Source organism: Rattus norvegicus, chromosome 5 (genome assembly GCF_021556685.1).
Source record: "Rattus norvegicus strain SHRSP/BbbUtx chromosome 5, alternate assembly SHRSP_T2T, whole genome shotgun sequence".
Taxonomy (NCBI): domain Eukaryota; kingdom Metazoa; phylum Chordata; class Mammalia; order Rodentia; family Muridae; genus Rattus; species Rattus norvegicus.
The window spans coordinates 43,767,847-43,786,034 of NC_141538.1; the positions used below are offsets into that span (position 1 = coordinate 43,767,847).

Here is an 18,188-nt window from a genome sequence, read left to right on the forward strand (position 1 = left end):
GTTAACTTATCTTGAAGCTGAGTCCATTGGAGCTGCTCTGCAGAGTTTTCTTTATAATGTCATTGTACTTTCCAATAACTTGTTTTTGTCAAAATGACTGTACAGTTTCTATTGTTTATAGCAAAAGAACAAATTGTATTCCCCCCAAAGATAAGCATTAAAATTGGTGCAAGTAAAATCCTTTGGCTTTCCTTGCCAGTAGCACTTTTCCAGGGAGAGCTAGTTAGGAGCAATTGCGAGGCATGGTAGAGTGGTCTCAGGCATCTGAAACTGGTGAAAGGAAGGGGCAGGGCAGGGGTGGGTTTAAAGTTAAAGGGAGAGAAATGTGGACAGCGGGTACTTGCTCGTTGGATGATGAGATGGGTATTCTAGGTGATTTGCAGGTTCTAAGCGATATCCTTAAACAATTCAATGTGGCCAACTGCACAGGTAGAGTGGTCAGTATAGAGAGAATCTTTACATCCTGTGTGGAAGCATCACTGACCAATAAAAAGCCTATGACCAATGCGATAGGCTTCTGGGAAACAGTCAGGTGTGAGGAATTTGCCCCGAATGCTGATGAAGGCAGCATGAAACTGCGGGGAGAGGGAACAACCACACAGTGGGACTTAAAATAAACAGGTAATTAATTTTCCAAATATAAATACAGAAGGGTATTTAAAGTAGACCAAGAAGGCACAGCTATGCCACTGGTAACTTTGTTGGCCTGTGAAGATTTGTGGGTATTTATGGCTTTCATATCATAGAGACACGAGCAACATACACAGGTACCATGTCAAGCATTCTTCTGACTCAGAGCATTGGCATCCCCTGCTCCTTTAGCCTAAAGCACTCGATCCATCCTAAATACTTGCTATTTATGAATCTGTGAATCTTCTGTTTTCTTGACTCTGTCCTAGAAAAATAGACAACTAGTCCCTTGCATTCAAAGTAGAGCTGTCAGCCAGAATGATGGTTTGGGGAGGTCATAGGGGGCTGGCAATAATGCAGGGGTGTGATATTTTCACATGAATCATGTTTTATTTTTTATCTGTTTCAACTTACCAGGAAAATCCAAACGTGGCATTTGAGCAGAAACTGAGAAAGAAATGCAGGGCATGCAATACGTTTAGGCATCTTGAAATTACAGACCACTCCTTGGAAGAACCACTCAGCCTTTTAGAAGGAAGAAAGCCAGTGAACTATAGGAGCCTCTGGCAAACATGCAGAGAAGGGCAGACAAGGTTGAGATTCCTCTATCTTTGGCCTTACTTCTTGGCAAGAGCCTGCACATGAGAGTCTCCAGAATGCTGGACCGTGTGTTAATACAAATGTCTTGGCAAATATTTCTATTGCTGTGATGATCTCCATAGACTATAATGTGCCTACTTTGCTTAAGAGCCACATTGTGTTATTGATGAATCTCAGTGAAAAAAGATTACAAAATCCATTAAATGTAAGTCCATCCAAAATCCTATATACTGTTCCTTTCTTGTACACTGCTTCATGTTCTGTTATCTGTTATTTCAGTGACCTCTTGTCAATAAGGCCTGAGACTATTAAGTAGAAAATTCTACAAATAAGTAAGACATTTTACATTGCAAATTCTTAGTGGTGAGACAGAATCACACTTTACCACACTCCGTCCTGCCTGGGACTTGAATTAACCCTCTGTCCACTGTATATGTAACCCTTGCATCAATTACTTAATACATCATCACAGCAAATTAACTACAACAATTTACAATACTGGTTGGGTTCAAGGAATCCAGACATAGTAGCCCGATAGTACATTTGCTTCAACATAACTGACAGAAGTAAATGGGAAAACATATAGGTGAAATTTAATTGGTTATAAATTTATAATTATAGAATATGTCCAATGAGTATATAGGGAATAATTGTCTTTAGATTTGTATCTTCAAGTGTATTTAACAATTTCCAGACACTCTTTCTTTGCTTCTCTCTCTCTCTCTGTCTCTCTCTGTCTCTCTCTCTCTCTCTGTCTCTCTCTCTCTCTCTCTCTCTCACACACACACACACACACACACACATGCACAAACATGCAAATCTATTTACTCATTCTGCTGAGTTCTGTAAGGAAAACCTGTATTTCACTCTTCTTTGGCAGGAGATTTCAAGCCATCATGGTTGTACTTACACGTCCCAAGCTTCTTTTCAATCTAAAGCTCCTTTTAAAGGCATCAATTATGTGGAGTGGTGTGAGAATATTAAAATGACAGTTTTATGCTCCATCCTCTAGTTACAAATTCTACTCTCTATATTTCTATTGGTGCTTGTCCAGATACAGTAGAAGCATATTTAAACAGTGTTTCTCCAAAAACCTTTAATTAAATAGATATGACTCAGGAAACATGGGAAAACCATTAATTCTCAAATGCACAGTAATAGCATCACACCTGGGCCTTCTCTTGCAAACCATCCTTTAAGTAGGTACCAATCACCTTGCTAAGAGACATGTACAACTCCTATATTTAAAGTCTTCTACCACCTGACCTGAGAGGACTTCAACCAGTCCCTGCTTTTCTCTTCTTATTCACATGTGTCATCCCCACTTTCCAGACATCTTGCTGCATTCATTTCCTGTTGCTTCCAAACTAGAGGTTTAAAACAGCAGGTAGTTACTGTCTCACTTTAGTTCTTTAGTTCACTGAGGCTTGGCTCCTTCTATGCCCAAGATCACTGGACGTTACAGAATTTGACCTATCACAGCTGCCTCCTCTGCCGTGGCTCACAAAGTCACATCCCACAGAAATGACCCCTGGCATGCATGTGTGTCCACTGAAGCTTAGCGATGGACTGTGTGTGATTCTCAGAGACATTGGAGAGGGGAAATTAATCAACAGGGCAGGTTTCAGAATAGAAAGAAGAGTTGTTCCTATAGTGGTAGAGTTGAAGATAGAAAACCATTCCAAGAAAAACATACAAGAATGCTTTATGTATTACTTACAGTACACTTAAGAACAACATTAGACTACCAAGCTACCTATTGAAATACCCTTTGACTTAGTAAGAGTTTCTATTGCTGTGAAGATACAACATGACTACAGAAACTCTTATAAAGGAAAACATTTCATTGGGTCTGGCTTAAAAGTTCTGAGGTTCAGTTCATTATCATCACGGTAGGAAGCAGGTCGGTTTCCTACCAGACAGACATGGTACTGGAGAAGGAACCAAGAGTTCTACATCTTGATCTGCAGGCTGCAGAAGGAGACTATGTCACACCTGGCATAGCTAGAGCATAGAAGACCTCAAAGCCACAGTGACATACTTCCTTCAACAAGGTCACACCTCTTTATACTGCCACTCTCTATGCCCAAGCATTCAAACACATGAGTCTGGAGGTCACACCAATTCAAACCACCACACCTTTGGAATCTTGAGTGTAAGGCCCATGCCACAGAAGGAATCACATGCCTGGAACAAAAACCAGGAAGCCATGGTTGTGAACTCACAAGGTTCAGGAGTAAACCTACTCCTATTAATAAACATATTATCAAACTAACTTTGTGTCTCACTGCCTGTATGTTAGTGTAACTCTCAAACCTCATTAGAGACATTTCTTTGTGCAGTGGGTGATGACTAAGCTCAAGTAAAATTAAGAAAAAAGTATCTTTTTCTGGAGTGCTCAGCCAGGAATGGCACATCTGTATCCACCTGCCCTCTTCCAAAGGTTCAGGTACTATCTCAGAAGAAGGCATCAGAGGATTGTAAGAAAATACTGCAATAATAATCTATTATATTAATCTAATTACTTATTGTCTTCCTTACAGTTTTTGTTGCTGTGAAGAGACACCATGACCAATGCAACTCTTATAAAGGACAGCATTGAATTGGGGCTGGCATACAGGTTCAGAGGTTCGGTCCAATATCATCAAGGTGGGTGCATGAAAGTGTCCAGGCAGGCGTGGTTTAGGAGCAGCTGAGAGTTCTACATCTTGTTCCAAAGACAAACAGGAGAAGACTGGCTTTCAGGCAGCTAGGACCAGGGTCTTAAAGCCCAGACCCATAGCAATACACTTTCTCCAATAAGGCCACACATCCAAATGGTGCTTCTCTCCAGGCCAAGCACAGTGAAGCAGCTCAGTGTTAAAGTTTCTTACTGTGCAAGTTCAGTCTCTGGAACCAGGGGATAAAGCTAGATGTGGTGACACATCTGTAATCCTAGAACTCCTAAGGCAAGATGGAAAAGATGGGAGGCAGAAAGAGGAGAATCACCTAGAAGCTTCTAGTCACCTAGCCTGGAATATATCATAAGGAAAGAACAAGGAAGACCCTGTCTCACCCAGGTTGAAGGAGAGAACTGACTCCTGAAAGTTGTTCTCTGGCATGTACACACACACACACACACACACACACACACACACACACACACACACAGAGAGAGAGAGAGAGAGAGAGAGAGACAGAGACAGAGACAGAGACAGAGACAGAGACAGACAGACAAATTTAAAGAAAATCCTACTGAAATACTACTGGAAAATACACTGAGTGTGCACGGTGGTTCATGCCTACTGGCATTTGGAAGATAAAGGGGATCCAGAATCTCAGACTGGACTACATGGAAAGATTCCCTGATTCATAAAAAGAAGAAATAAGAAGCCTATTGAATTTATGAATGAACTCTTAGATGAATGGATGCTTTTCATTGTTGAGGCAGCAACAATGGATCTTAGACACCCAGTGATTCCTTGGGTTCTTTAATAAAAACCGTGGTTTGCTTGATTTGCATTCTGCCCATTTTTGGAAGCTGCAGAGTAGTTTTGTTATCATAGTCAATAAATCTGTTGGTCATTATGTTTTCCAACTCATAGGCTGTGTAGCTTGCTAGTCAGTTGTCTTTTTACATTTATTTATTATACTTAGGTATACTTTGGATAATTTGAATTGTCTATCAACACAGAAGTTGTGATTTTGAAAATGAGAATACGATCTGACATTTACAACTCTTCCTTTCCTTGTTTGTCATATAGGATGTTTGAGATGTAGATGACATCCAGTGTCAGAGACAGTAAGTTCATTGTGTTTGTTATATCATGCTGTTATTCAATATGGTGTTGTTATATTTGTTGATATGTCACTTATCACAGAAAGGAAGTTTCCTTTACTTTTTAGCTATATTTGTTAGCCATGGGTACCGAGTTTACATACATTTAAATTAAGAATAAATGAAAATAGTTATATAATGGTGGGAAGATGGATACATTTTCGGAATGAAGGCATAATATTCTTCCAGGATCCTGTGATAATTGACAAAATTAGTCCGGTTGTCATTGTAGGATTGAGACCTGTGTCTTGTTGGTTGTTACTGGGTAATTTTTCTCAATCTTAAAAGGCTTAAGTTCACGTGACTTCTCATAGTTCTCTCAATATGGCTTCTTATAGCTCTCCCTAAGGCTCAACAATTTGGCAACTTGCTTCTCTAAGACCAAGAAAAGAAGCTCTCCCTGTCTCCTAAGACATCACCTTATATAAGAAAAGGGAGTGTGGGCCCATTTATCTGTATCCTGCTTGCCCTATAGCTCCATTCCATTCCACGGAATCCATATTTGCTACATTTTACTGAGTAAAGGCATGTCATGAAGGAGAAGCAGTGCTTCCAGGAGTGGTAAAGCTTCCCACAATATTAGGTGATACATATTGTTTGATTTCGACTTCTAAAAATTCCTCTGTATTTGTGATCACATTATTTTTTAAAAATTCTGATTTTCTTAGTTGTTATCTATGATTTCACTCTTATTTGTTTATTTATTTAGTCAGATCTAATAGCTATCAAGAATCATCTGGTTTCCCTACACAATTATTCCTACTCAAATTCTTTAAGTTTAGGATTTATTTTAATAATCTTTTCCTGTTGCTAACTTGAATTCTTATGTTAATTTTATTTACCTCTCTCCTTCTAGTTATCTCTGAGATGTATCTATTCTATTCTATTCTATTCTATTCTATTCTATTCTATTCTATTCTATTCTATTCTATACAGAGAAGATGAATGTAGTCATAGTGGAATTAAAATGGAAAGAGAAAGACAGAAAAGCCATACTTTGGATACCCATCCTGTTTCACTCAGGAGATCTACAATAAAGTGATGTAATTGTTGGCTCCTAGATCTGCAAGAAGCAAGAAAAGGGGTCTCCACCTAGTTTTTCCTGGAAGAATAAGTCTGCCGACACCTTGATCTTATCCTCGACAGATTTCTTTGGGACTCTGACCTCTAGAAAAATAAGGTACTAAGTTATTTGTTTGAAGCTATTCTTTTGTGATAACTTACTAGCAACAGTAGAAATCTACTACAGTGGTAACAGGCAGTAATTACAGTGCATGCATGTGAGCATAAATGCCAGTTAAGAATTCTGTGTGATTGCTTCTTGGCCTTTTGGCTAAGATCAAGTGTAGAATTCTGTGTGAACTGAAATTACCAGAAAAACAACTACATTGAAGATTCTATATGATGGATTGGCTGAGTGGAATTTTGTGATTGTGGTGAGACAGAATGTTGATAAATTGTTTTCTACTCCCTTCTTGTAGCCAATCTGAATCTCTCCTCTTCTCTCTCTCTCCTTCCCAGGCTGGTGGAAGTCCTACCCTATTCTCTCTTCTGCCCAGCCATTAGGTGATCTGCATTTATTGACAAGGCAAAGAATAAATGGTAAGAATTTTTTATATAAGCATGAGACAGGAGATTCTTAACATAGCCATTACAATGCCATGTCTGGATTAAGCAAGATCTGAGGGCAGAGAAACCAGCATTTGAATAACACAAGGATAACCTTCACAAAATGCTCAAAAACAGTAAGCCTACATAGGCGTGTCAAAAGAAACACGGTCAGTAGAAGCCCAGAGAATGAGGTTTCAGAGGAAACAAGGATGCTTTCAGAAACTGGGCTCATGGCCATTCCTGTTACGTTATGGCAAAGAAACTGCTTGTATGCTGCCCATATCCTGATAGCGTCAGTGAGGCTGAACTGAAAATTAAGGGTCAAATTTGGTTGATGCAGTAAATTTCAAGACAGGATAGCATTCAGGTTTTAGCATGCATACTGTTTACTGTTCTGACCCGGTTTGTTGTGATATAGAGCAAGAAAAGGAACAAAACTATATTTTCTAACCATGGTTTTGATGCAGAGCAGAATGAGTTTAATGTTGCAAACAAGGACTGGGGAGATAAGAGTGTGTATGGCTCTTGCAGAGTTCGGGTCCCCAGCACATCAAGTGGCTTAAAACTGCCCTTATCGCCTTCTCCAGGGCATCAGACATCTTCTTTTGGCTTTTGCAGGCACCTGCACTCACACACACAGAGTCCCACAAAGACACAAACACAAATAATTAAAAAGCAAAGTATTTTTAAAAATTGTGGGCAAGGAATCTGAGAATATATATTAATTATTGCATAGACTATTTTATAACATATATTATCATTAATATAACATAAAATCAATTAATATTAATACAATTATCTATATATTAATATATTCAATAAAGAGATTAACACCATTAAAGAGAAACAGTTACATTATAGAAATTCTACACTAGAGCAATAGAAAAGATGCCCAGAGGGCAAGGTCCCACCCATCAAAGGTGTCATCTTCTTGAAAAACAATTCATTTGAAAGGTGAGAGAGTGAACTAATGCTAATGAAAGCATTAGTCCTACTGAAAACCAATCACTTAGGGAATGGTTTTCCTGGGATTACCATGCTGTGATCCAAGGGGGTCAGGCTATATAGCTAAAGGTGGACTTGGCAGTAACCTTCATGTACTGCTTTTGACGGGAGGAAGGATGTGAAAGTTACATTGGCCTGCACCAAGGTTTCACACAGCCCAGAGGCCAAGCAGTATGTGGCAGGGGTAGAGCCGGTCCAAAGAAGCCTTTACAAAGAGGTGAATGCAGGGAGTTGTGTAGGTAAAGTCTAAGCTACAGCGAAGCATCCAGAAAGCCCTGTGAGTGAGTCTCAGGCAGAAGGTGGTGTTACTCGAGACCTTTAGAGCACGCCCCAGATGCCACACATGGAGCTGCAGGATTTTGCTTGCCCTCTTTGATTTTTGGTCTTGCTTTTGCCTACTCCTTGCTATGCTCTTATCTCTCCCATCTGTAACGGAGCTGCTTACTCTGTGACATCATATACTGAGAGTTTGTAAATGGTGTTTTGTTGTTGCAAGGCTACTTGACTTTGAGAAGAGACCCTGCATTTGAACTTATGAATAGTTTGGGGATTGTTAAAGATTTGGGGGACTTTTGAAGTTGGACTAAATGTATTTTTATGAAGTGGCCATGAGCCTATGAGGACAGGAGATAGACTGTTGTGACTTAAAAGTGGCTTGTTGTGGTGCCAAATTGATCATGGTCGACTTGGGATGGCTCTTGGCTGTCCATTTGAGAGGATTTACAATCACCAAAGAGACACGCCTCTGGGCCTACCTACCGTGATAGAGTTCCTTGCAATGGGAAAGCCCACCCTAAATGTGAATGACATTATTTTCTGGGTTTGGAGCATGATTTGAACAAGAGGAAGGCAAGAGGAGCAGCAGGGTTTATTTGTTTCTGCGTCCTGAATGCGGAGGCACTCTCTGGCTCACTTTTGCTACCGTGCTTTCCCTGCCTTGATGGTCTGTACAGCGTTGGGCTGTAAACCAAAAGAAACAGCCCTTTTCGATGATTTTATCAATGATCTTGCCACAATAATGTGGCAAGTAGATAATACAACGGCCAAAGTTATCTCAGGTTATCTTTAGTCTTAAGAGTATCCATTTGACTGACCCTGGCCTCCAACCTCATAGGTAGCAATGAATAGCCTAGTAAGAGCACCAGTGGAAGGGGAAGCCCTGGGTCCTGCCAAGACTGAACCCCCAGTGAACGTGATTGTTGGGGGGAGGGCGGCAGTGGGGGGAGGATGGGGAGGGGAACACCGATAGAAAAGGGGAGGGGGAGGGGTTAGGGGGATGTTGGCTGGGAAACAGGGAAAGGGAATAACAATCGAAATGTAAATAAGAAATACTCAAGTTAATAAAGATAAAAAAAAGAGTATCCATTTATCACTCACCTCAAGTGTCTAAGCAACTATCTGACTGTATTAGCAGATTATTAACCTTTCCAAACTGAAAGTCATCAGATAGCATTTGAGACCTGTAACAGAGCTATTTCTATTCTTCTGTAAGCTGCCTGCCTGATGTTCCACACATATATCACACGTGAATACATTAATTTATGATTCTTTTGTTCTGTGTTTAAGAAAAGTTCATATACCCGTTTCCACACTAGATCAAGTTATTTAGGACAACATGAATCTATATTCATTCCCAATCTACGGTCATTCATATTTGGCTAATCATATATTTCTTTTCAGCTGAGAGCTGTGTTTCTTGTCAGTGTGATTTATAAGATTCCTATTTCCTCAGTTTGAGTACTAGATCCACAAGAAGACTAATGCATTTTGGCTTGGAGTCTAGCCCTTGTAACTCTGTGTTGCTAGAAAACTGGTCAAACTTAGAACCTCAGAAATTATGTGAATTGGGCTCTTACAAATCCATTGGCTCCTGGGCTCTCTCTCAACATCAATACCCCGTGAGGATGTCACATCTCCATAAACGTCTGAGGCCCACAAGCAGCTGCAATTTGCTCCCTATAACACTTGAGCTTGAGACACCTATTTCCTGAGTTCTAAAACGCCTGGTAGGACGTTGAAGTATGTTCAAAGGAAAGAGTGTGTGATGATGAGACTAGGCAGAGAAAACACCTGAGGAGGAAGAGTAGCGAGTGATGGACACTTCTTGGGAAGACATGAATAAAAATGTCTGCTAACTTTAGCTAGGGAACCAATGAATGGATAAAGTAATAATTCCACCCAAGTCCAACTTGGGAAGCCAGTGAATTGATTGGGGGTTACTCATGGGAATACATTAGAGGAACAGGGGTGACTCTCGGGGAGCCACTTCCCTAAGAAGCCCACTCCAAGCCGGATGACAGCTCACCAAAGCTGCAATGCTGGAGCTTTTTGTCTGGCTTCTGGGCATCTCCTCAACTTCAAGCCTCCTTATTCAATGGGCTTTTTTTTAATTTTAAAATATTCTAGTTTAAACATATTGGATAACCTTTTTATTTACATTTCAAATGTTATCCCCTTTCCCGGTTTCCCATCCAGAAACCCCCTATCCCATCCCCCTCCCCCACCCACCCACCCACAATGGGCTTCTTTAATCATGTAGACCTCAGCTTTCCCAGACTTGTAAGCTCTGTTAACTTCCTGAGTCTCATAGGCATCCCTCCTGAAGCAGGAAGGAAGGTTTCCACCAGGAGGAAAATGTCTACACAACAGCGAGGGAAGCTTGCAGGATCTGCTGATGACTATTACTGCTGTGAGTGCCAGGCAAAAGCAGATAGCATTGTAAACCCTTGATGTAATTCTTACCGATGTTCCAACCTTCCTGGGTTCAATATCACTGTCGCTCAGAAAGAGCATGCTAGTCAGCAATTGAAACTGAGCTTAGCATAAACACCTCTTTGTCCTAGAACCACTTGGGCATACAGCATGAAGCAAAACAAAGGAAAATGTCTCTTTTCAAAACAAAAAACAAACAAACAAACAAACAAAAAAACAAGCGTTTTACTGTTTTGGCGATATTTGGAGCTCAGCAGCTATCAAAACCTTATTCCAATATTTGGCTGAGAGAAAAAGCATACTTCTGACTTCCCTTGTGTATCTGCTTTCAACCCTTAAACAGAAGCCAGAAGGAAAATCTTAAGTTCAGAGTTCCTGTTATTTTGTATGTTTTGGTAAGAAGAGTTGAAATTATGCATTTACGCTCCAGGATTTATTTTCATTATGATTACCAAAGTAGGATAGCCAAAGGGGATTCTGCTGGAGCCTGTCTGCCTTGTTTTGGTTTTTAAGGGTCTGAGTAACCCTAGGCCAGGCTAGATAAAGCACTAGGCTCACCTGAGCATGTCTCTTTCAATATCAAACCCAAGCTTTGTCTGTGTGTAGAAATTCACAGGTCTTTAATTTTGTACTCGATGCTGTCCTGGACTTATTTGAAACTCCAGTGTAAGGTTACTTTCATATTACCCGAAGTTTGGTGCAATTACATGAAAATGAGATTTTCACTTTTAAAATACTTTAGCAGGGAGTGATTAGAATTGCTACTATAATTCTTAAAGCACACAACAGATTTAATGTAGCTGAGGAACATTTCTCGGCACTCAGAGAAATTGGTTTTTATAAATTCACCCAATTATGAACTTGTTTTAAAGCTCTCAGATGGAAATCTTGGAGCAGCCTGCCACCTTCAGGATAACTAACAAATTAACTCACTGAACGAGGTTTTTAGCTTCTGTATGTCCCATCTCCCAATACAGCCGTCACCAGAAAATGTTTCATAAGCAACAGTGAGAACTTTACCCCTCTAGTGTTTTCCCCTATTATGAAGCCGTCTAGTTGATAATAGTGGTTTAAAAAATTAACACCCCTCCCCCTAATTTTTGTTTTGGTTAGACACGACCAATCTATTTCACCTAATCAACCAGGCTAATATTTCTAATAGATTTCACAACCACAGTCTGGGAGAAATATTAATTCGGAAACTTATTTTCTTTCTGGTGGGCTTTAAAAATGTACGGGTCAATCACATCGAACCGTTTCAGAAGTAAAAAGGAAGAGTCAAAGGGGGACGGAAGAGGAGGGGAAAGGAAGACAGAACGTGTAACGTTGATTCCCCCCCCCCCAAATACACCGTTAAAACCCAAGTTTCACCAGGGTCTCCCAAGATTACTGAAACTCTGAGAGGCAGCCGAGTTGAGAAATGGGACTGAGAAGAGCAGGGTGATCCGGTGCTTACAGAGGAGTACGTCAAGTTTGTAATACGAATATGAGGAGGAAGAAACTTCATAGCATTGGGGACAAAGTGACGGGAAAATGGTGTGCAAAAATAGTGGAAGAGTTAAAACAAACAAACAAAACCTAAACAAAATTGGCTCAGAAATGCACCAGGCAGGGGACAGGAAAATAAGGGCTGTCAAAACGGGAAGAACGGCTGAGAACAAATATTCTCTATTTTCGTTTCTCAAAAGCATAGGCAGGTAAATTTACCATGACTTTGCACTCTACCCTCTGAAGAGGTTGGAAGATCTCCGCCTTACACTTTAGCTACTCGGGATTTTGCAACAGCTCTTAACTCCCTAGTCCCCGGCGGGCGTCCCTAGCAATGCCCGCAGTAGTCCGCGCATGCGCCCCTGTGGAAGAGGGCGGAGCGGAGTCCAGCATGCGTCCTCCTGGCCGCTAGAGGGCGACGAGCGCACCGTCGGCGTTTTACCGGTGCCTGACCCCTACTCTACGCATGCTCCCTGCACACAGAGGTCACCCGCGCCGGTGTTTCCCCACGTGCGTAGTGAACTAAGGGCATCATGAGGTAGAGATGGGGGCTCGCATGACCCGCGCCTTCAGGAACTTCAACGTGGAGAAGCGAGCGGAGCAGGAGATCAGCAAGAGGAAGCCCTCCATGGCACCCAAGCACCCTTCCACCCGCAGTCTCCTGCAGGAGCACCTGAGTCGTGAGTGCGGCCCCTCCCAGGCCTCCGGTGACATTGAGGTCGTCCCCGCGCGGGCTACGGTGGTGGCAGCGGCAAGGAATCCCAGAGCCCAAGGCAGCCCGTGCTCTCTTCCGGGGTCTGCACAGGATGCGCGCAGAGTCTCGCCCTAATGTTTGTCCCTAGATGTCCAGATGATTGTTTTTTTTTAAATTGTCATACATGTTTACGATTTTAGGGATATTTTTTTCTTTAAAAAAAAAATTACGGCCTTTTTTCTTTCCCTAGAGTATCCAGAAATCGAGGAAGAAGTTTCTAGGAAAGATAACAAGCTGCTGTCCTTACTAAGAGATGTATATGTCAATTCCAAAGATCCGGTGCCTTCCTTGCCGGTAATGTATACGTTAATTAACTCACCAATTTATTTTGGAGGTGTGAGGAGGCGATCAAGAAAAAGAGGGAAACGGGTGAAAGTGCTACGTGTGTGGAGCGGTGGTCAGTGCAAAGAAGCACAGCGATCTAGACACGGGGTTTGGCTTGTTGGATACTTAGGGTATACTGAAAGACCTGTGAAGGGATTGATTGAATGGACCTGTGTGAATTATTTATTGCTAAGTTATAGGGTTTGGTTACACACTTTTTAGTGGTTAGCTGAGCGACAAATAAGACTTTGAGAGCTACTTTCATATTCTGTAAATTAAGATGCTTTTAATGACAGCCTCAATGTTTGGGAGTTTGTGGGAACATGTTCATATTTTTGAGGCTGTGTCCCAACAGGATGTGTAATATTATATGTAAGTTAATATAGTATGCTGGAATGGTGGGCCTGTCTCATGTGTCAGGTGTGTTTATGTGCAGTGATCAGAACAGACCGTGTACTCTCTGAGGCCCATGATATGCTGCAGTCTACAGACATTAAGTGGGTGAGCAGTTATACAACAATAGTGTAATTACAGACCCAGGAAGATGAGGGACTGCTTCTGAGGAAATTACATTTAACCCTGGGCCTGGAGTGTGAATTGAAGTTGCAGTCCGTAAGGTGAAGAGTTAGATTAAATGAAGAGCCGTAGCTCCCAAAGGTTTTTTGCATCATAAATCTTTTTGCATTGTCTAATACTAAGCAAAAGATTACTATTATAGCTACTTATATAATATTTATAATTTAATAGCAACTGTAGGATTCAGTTACCTCCAGATTCTCACACAAAAGATACATTGATTGGTGGCCATAATCTATTATCTTTAAGCTGAGCAATACTTGGAACTAGGGTTTCTCATTTATGCTAAGCCTGGGTTTGTTTGTTTTGTGTGTGTGTGCGATTTTTGTGAAAAGATATTTATTTCATATTATGCTTAGTATTTAGTCTGTAGAAGTGATCAGTTTAACCTCTTTGAATAGGTGTCAATCACCCATGTAATTTATTAATGTTCTTACTTGGGTTTATAAACTTATTGGTGCTGTCTGGTTTGTTTCTTACCACTAGACCCATACTACTCAGTAAACTGTATGACACATCCTGGTCACTGTTGTAACCTTAAAAAGCTTCTTGTCTCTTCTCAAATTACTTTCCTCTAAATGAATTTAGAACTCAAATTGCCAGTGTCTTTAGTAAGCCTTGTTTACATTCGATTATAATTAGATTGTGTTCACAGTTTAACTAGAAAAAGGTAAAGATCTTCTAATTGTTTTGTCTTTGAGGAAGAAAGTTGTTATTAAGTAAAACTTTCTTCCCCTCATGTTAATGTATGGGAAAACGGGTGATTTTTATTTTGTAGCTACCCACATAACACGTTATTATTTCTGCCAGGAAGTAGTTTTTCAGTTTCTTGTCTTCTTAATATTTTATCTTTATATGCAATTTGTAAATTTTTTCTGCCTTTCTACTAAATGAAAAGAGGATGTTAAATTTTATTAATTTTTTGGGAGGTGTCAAGTAATTAATATGAAATGCTGAATGGGAAGGTTAGATCTGTTTGTGTGGAGGGGAAGATTGTTGTACCTGGGTTTGGAAGCCGAGAGACTCTTTGAGATTTAGGAAGTAGGAGAGTAAGAGAGTGAGTGTCTAAGACTCAAGTGGGAGCAGGAATGAGCGAGTATGGAAGTCTGCTTAGAGGGTATGTGACAAGGAGAGAGTGAGGGGGACTTGGGGTGATGGCAGCCTCATGAAGTATATGCCAAGGAATTTTAGTTTTATCAGGAGGGCTTTGGGGAGTCATTGGAGAAAAGGGAGAGAGAATTATGGAGATGTTGGCCTAAAAGTGGTGTAGGCAGGTGTAGTTGGAAATGAGAAGAAAAAGGGAATCTGGGCACAGCTTAAGTAGCACAAAGGCAGAGGGTAAGCTTAGATGGGAACTCACAAAGATCTACCTACCTATGTATGCCTGTGATGCACAGGCCAAGCCTCAAAATATGTAAGGAGTGAGTGTGTGTGCGCCCTTGCGTGCGTGCGCATACATGAGCACGTGCATGCTGTCTTTTGCTGTGATAAAAGTGACCAGAATCAGCTTGGAGAAAGAAAGGTTTATCTCATCGTACATGTCTAGGTTAGAGTTCACCAGTGAAGGAAGGCTGGAAAACAGCGGTCCAGTAAACTGCTACCATGCTGTCAGAGCTTGAAAGAGGTGATTTTAATCCAATCAATTCTCGTTCTTTTCACATACAAGTTGAGGTTTCCTTAACTGAGCTGCTTAGGACCTGAAGTCTTTACAGACCTCATTTTGGAATATTTGTGTGTATATGATGAAGCCTCTTTGTGGTAGGATCCAAGTTTAATTATGAAATTTGAAGCTTGAAGCTATGAGTAAACAGCTTGAAGGCAAGTTGATCACAGGAAGTGAGGTGTGGGTTATGTGACTGCTGACCATCAGAGGAAGTTAGGTGTGGGTTATGTGACTGCTGACCATCAGAGGAAGTTAGGTGTGGGTTATGTGACTGCTGACCATCACAGGAGGTTAGATGTGGCATTTTCTACTTGGGGCATCATGGTGGAGTTCAAAAGGAGTTTAAAGCACTTTGGGTCTCACATTTTTGGATCGGTAATGGTCAGTGGCTTGATTTCATGGTGTGCATTCAGTTACAATTTTATAGAGGCTTTCTTAGTTATAGCGAGCTATATTTAGGGAAAAAAGAACTCCAATGAAAAAGCAAAGTTTGAGGAAGTATGTATGTATTTATTTGGAAAGAAATGGTATAGACTTAAGAGTCATGGAAGATGTATTTTATCCTAAAGCCCTCTTTTTTTGGTACTAGGTAAAAGCCATTGAACCACAGCAACAACCAAAGGAGTTCAGATTGCCGATAGGAGATCAATTTGACAAGAATATCAAGGACATTCCCAAAGGCAAGATCACTGTTGTAGAAGCACTGACCCTTCTCAATAACCATAAACTCTCTCCAGAGACATGGACTGCTGAGAAAATCGCCCAGGAATACCATTTAGAACTGGAGGATGTAAATTCCCTTCTCAAATATTTCGTTACTTTTGAAGTCAAAATCGTTCCTCCTGAAGACAGGAAAGCAATACAATCAAAGTGAAGAAAATCACAAAACGATTTCCTATGTGCGCTCCCAAGCTCTGAGTCCTTGTTTTTCGTGTATATAAATTATACAAGTTACTGTGATTGTGATTATAACTTGGATAGCCCTTTGACCTCTTCAGGATTGTTCATATAATTTTTTTTTTAATTTATGTGTAGTTCCTGGCTATATGTCAGTGTTGATCATGTGACTGATTCAATATTAAGTTTCACTTTCCAATTTAGGATGGTTTGTTCTTTGGAGGAGACACTGAAAGAAGAGCCCTCCCTCCTGACTCCTATAAGACTGGCATTGTGCTAGGGACAGATAATCAGCAATGAGACATAGTGACTATATTTCCCAAGTGAAGAAAGAGAGAAAACTGAGTGCAAAGGAAGAAAAATATATATTAGTACTCAACAAAATAAAAATCCGTGAGGGTTTTTAATGTTTTAAATATGAAATCACTTTTTAGAATTATTATTAGTATCTGTGACCTACTAGCTGTCTCTTGACAAATAGAAATAGGTAACTTGAAAAGTTTTCTGAGAGGCAATACTTAAGACTATTTGAACAAAATAACTTCCTTTAATTTAGAAATGAGAGAAATATTAATAGCTAAAAATAAGAGGATCCGATTTGATAACCAAATATTTATACCTGTTTTCATTCTAGGAGAAAAAGTAGCCAGTAGAAGTATAAAATCCCTGAAGGGACCTAGAAAGTTACTGATTCATTCACTTAAACTCGAGTCTGACACATTCCAGTATTAGAATCTCAAATGAGGTAATATGAGTTTGGTTCATTCTGGCATGCTGTACCTGTGGGTTCTTGGCCACATTGTTTGACCTCTCTGAAAGTGAATTTCTGTAAAAGTAGAACTCTGCTTATGTAAATTCCAGGACAACAGTGAAGTTAAATGGCAAAAGGCCAGGCGAGCACAGAGTCTTATAGTTAAAATGGGTGTCTACAGAACTTATGATGGAGTTGTCTATAGTTTATGATGCAAGGAGACCAGAATTTAGGTTCTCAGAATCCTACTCGTATTTTTATTTATTCTGCCAAATGAAACCCATTTCAAGAGGACAGAATGGAGTTGGGGGAACTGGGCTTGTCCAAATTCTTTCAAGGGAACAAACAGACATATTTGCCTCGAGATTCCCCTGGAAATGATGTGGAAGATGAGAGGAATTCAGCATGGTGATGGAGGGAGGCAGAGTAACAGCGAAGAGGGGAGATGAATGGAAAGTTTGTAAGGTTTTTCAGATCTAGGTCCAGTGAACAAACTATACCTACTTATTTGTGGTTCGGTACAGAAGTTTAAGAGAACATGCTAAGTCTAATCATTGCAAATTATATTGGACAATATAGTCAAAACCATCTTCCTTCAATTCAAAATAAGTATGTGAATCAGTAGTACTGACTCGTGTTTCCTAGGTGGTTAGCAGATATAAATACGGTTTCTTATACGGTATCACAATAAAATCCTTCCATTTTACTCATTAGCCCACTTTTCTGTTCCTTTTTTGGTTTTTTGTTTGTTTGTTTGTTTCATATAGAACACTAATTGTAATGTCACAGAAAATGTGCAGAATTCATATTTGGAAAAACAAAGAGTTTAGATTTCAGTTCCATAACTAGCTGTGTCTGAATTGTCTGTGATTATGCAACCAGTAATTGTCTGAAGTGCAATTTATGTACCAGGCACTAACCTAGGTGCTTTACATGGATTAATTTTAACATCTACCACAGGCTTGAAGTTAAGGATGTTTTCCTGGGAAAGTTACAGCCTGGGGAACTTCAGTAACTACAAAGTGGATGTTGAAGAGTAAACAATATTTTGTACTGACTACTACACTGGATTGCCCATATGGAAGTTGTAAGAATTATGTGACTAGATATGTAGGTTGCCTGGGTATAAAGGGCCAAGACTGCTCAAATGTGTGCTTGTATGAGTCCTTTTAGAGCTTCTAACCCTCTCTGAAACTGTGTAGCAGGATTGAGATCCCTGAATGAATAGACTCTAGATCAAAGATGCTCTAAAAATGACCAGTGACTGTAATGTCTGCAGGTACTGGTGGCCGATGACTGGTGTTTGAGTCTGATTTTATTTGGAAAAGTCAGGAATGGGGAACTGAATTTGAAGGAATAG

At 40.3% G+C, this 18,188-nt stretch overlaps 1 protein-coding gene across 1 annotated transcript; it reads left to right on the forward strand.

The window, feature by feature from the left end:
• Positions 1–12,371: 12,371 nt before the first annotated feature.
• Positions 12,372–17,546, forward strand: Ndufaf4 (NADH:ubiquinone oxidoreductase complex assembly factor 4). Its single transcript, NM_198783.2, is given in 3 exon segments — positions 12,372–12,543; positions 12,808–12,911; positions 15,770–17,546. Coding segments are annotated over 3 exon segments (525 nt in total). The 5' UTR covers positions 12,372–12,407; the 3' UTR covers positions 16,055–17,546.
• Positions 17,547–18,188: the final 642 nt, after the last annotated feature.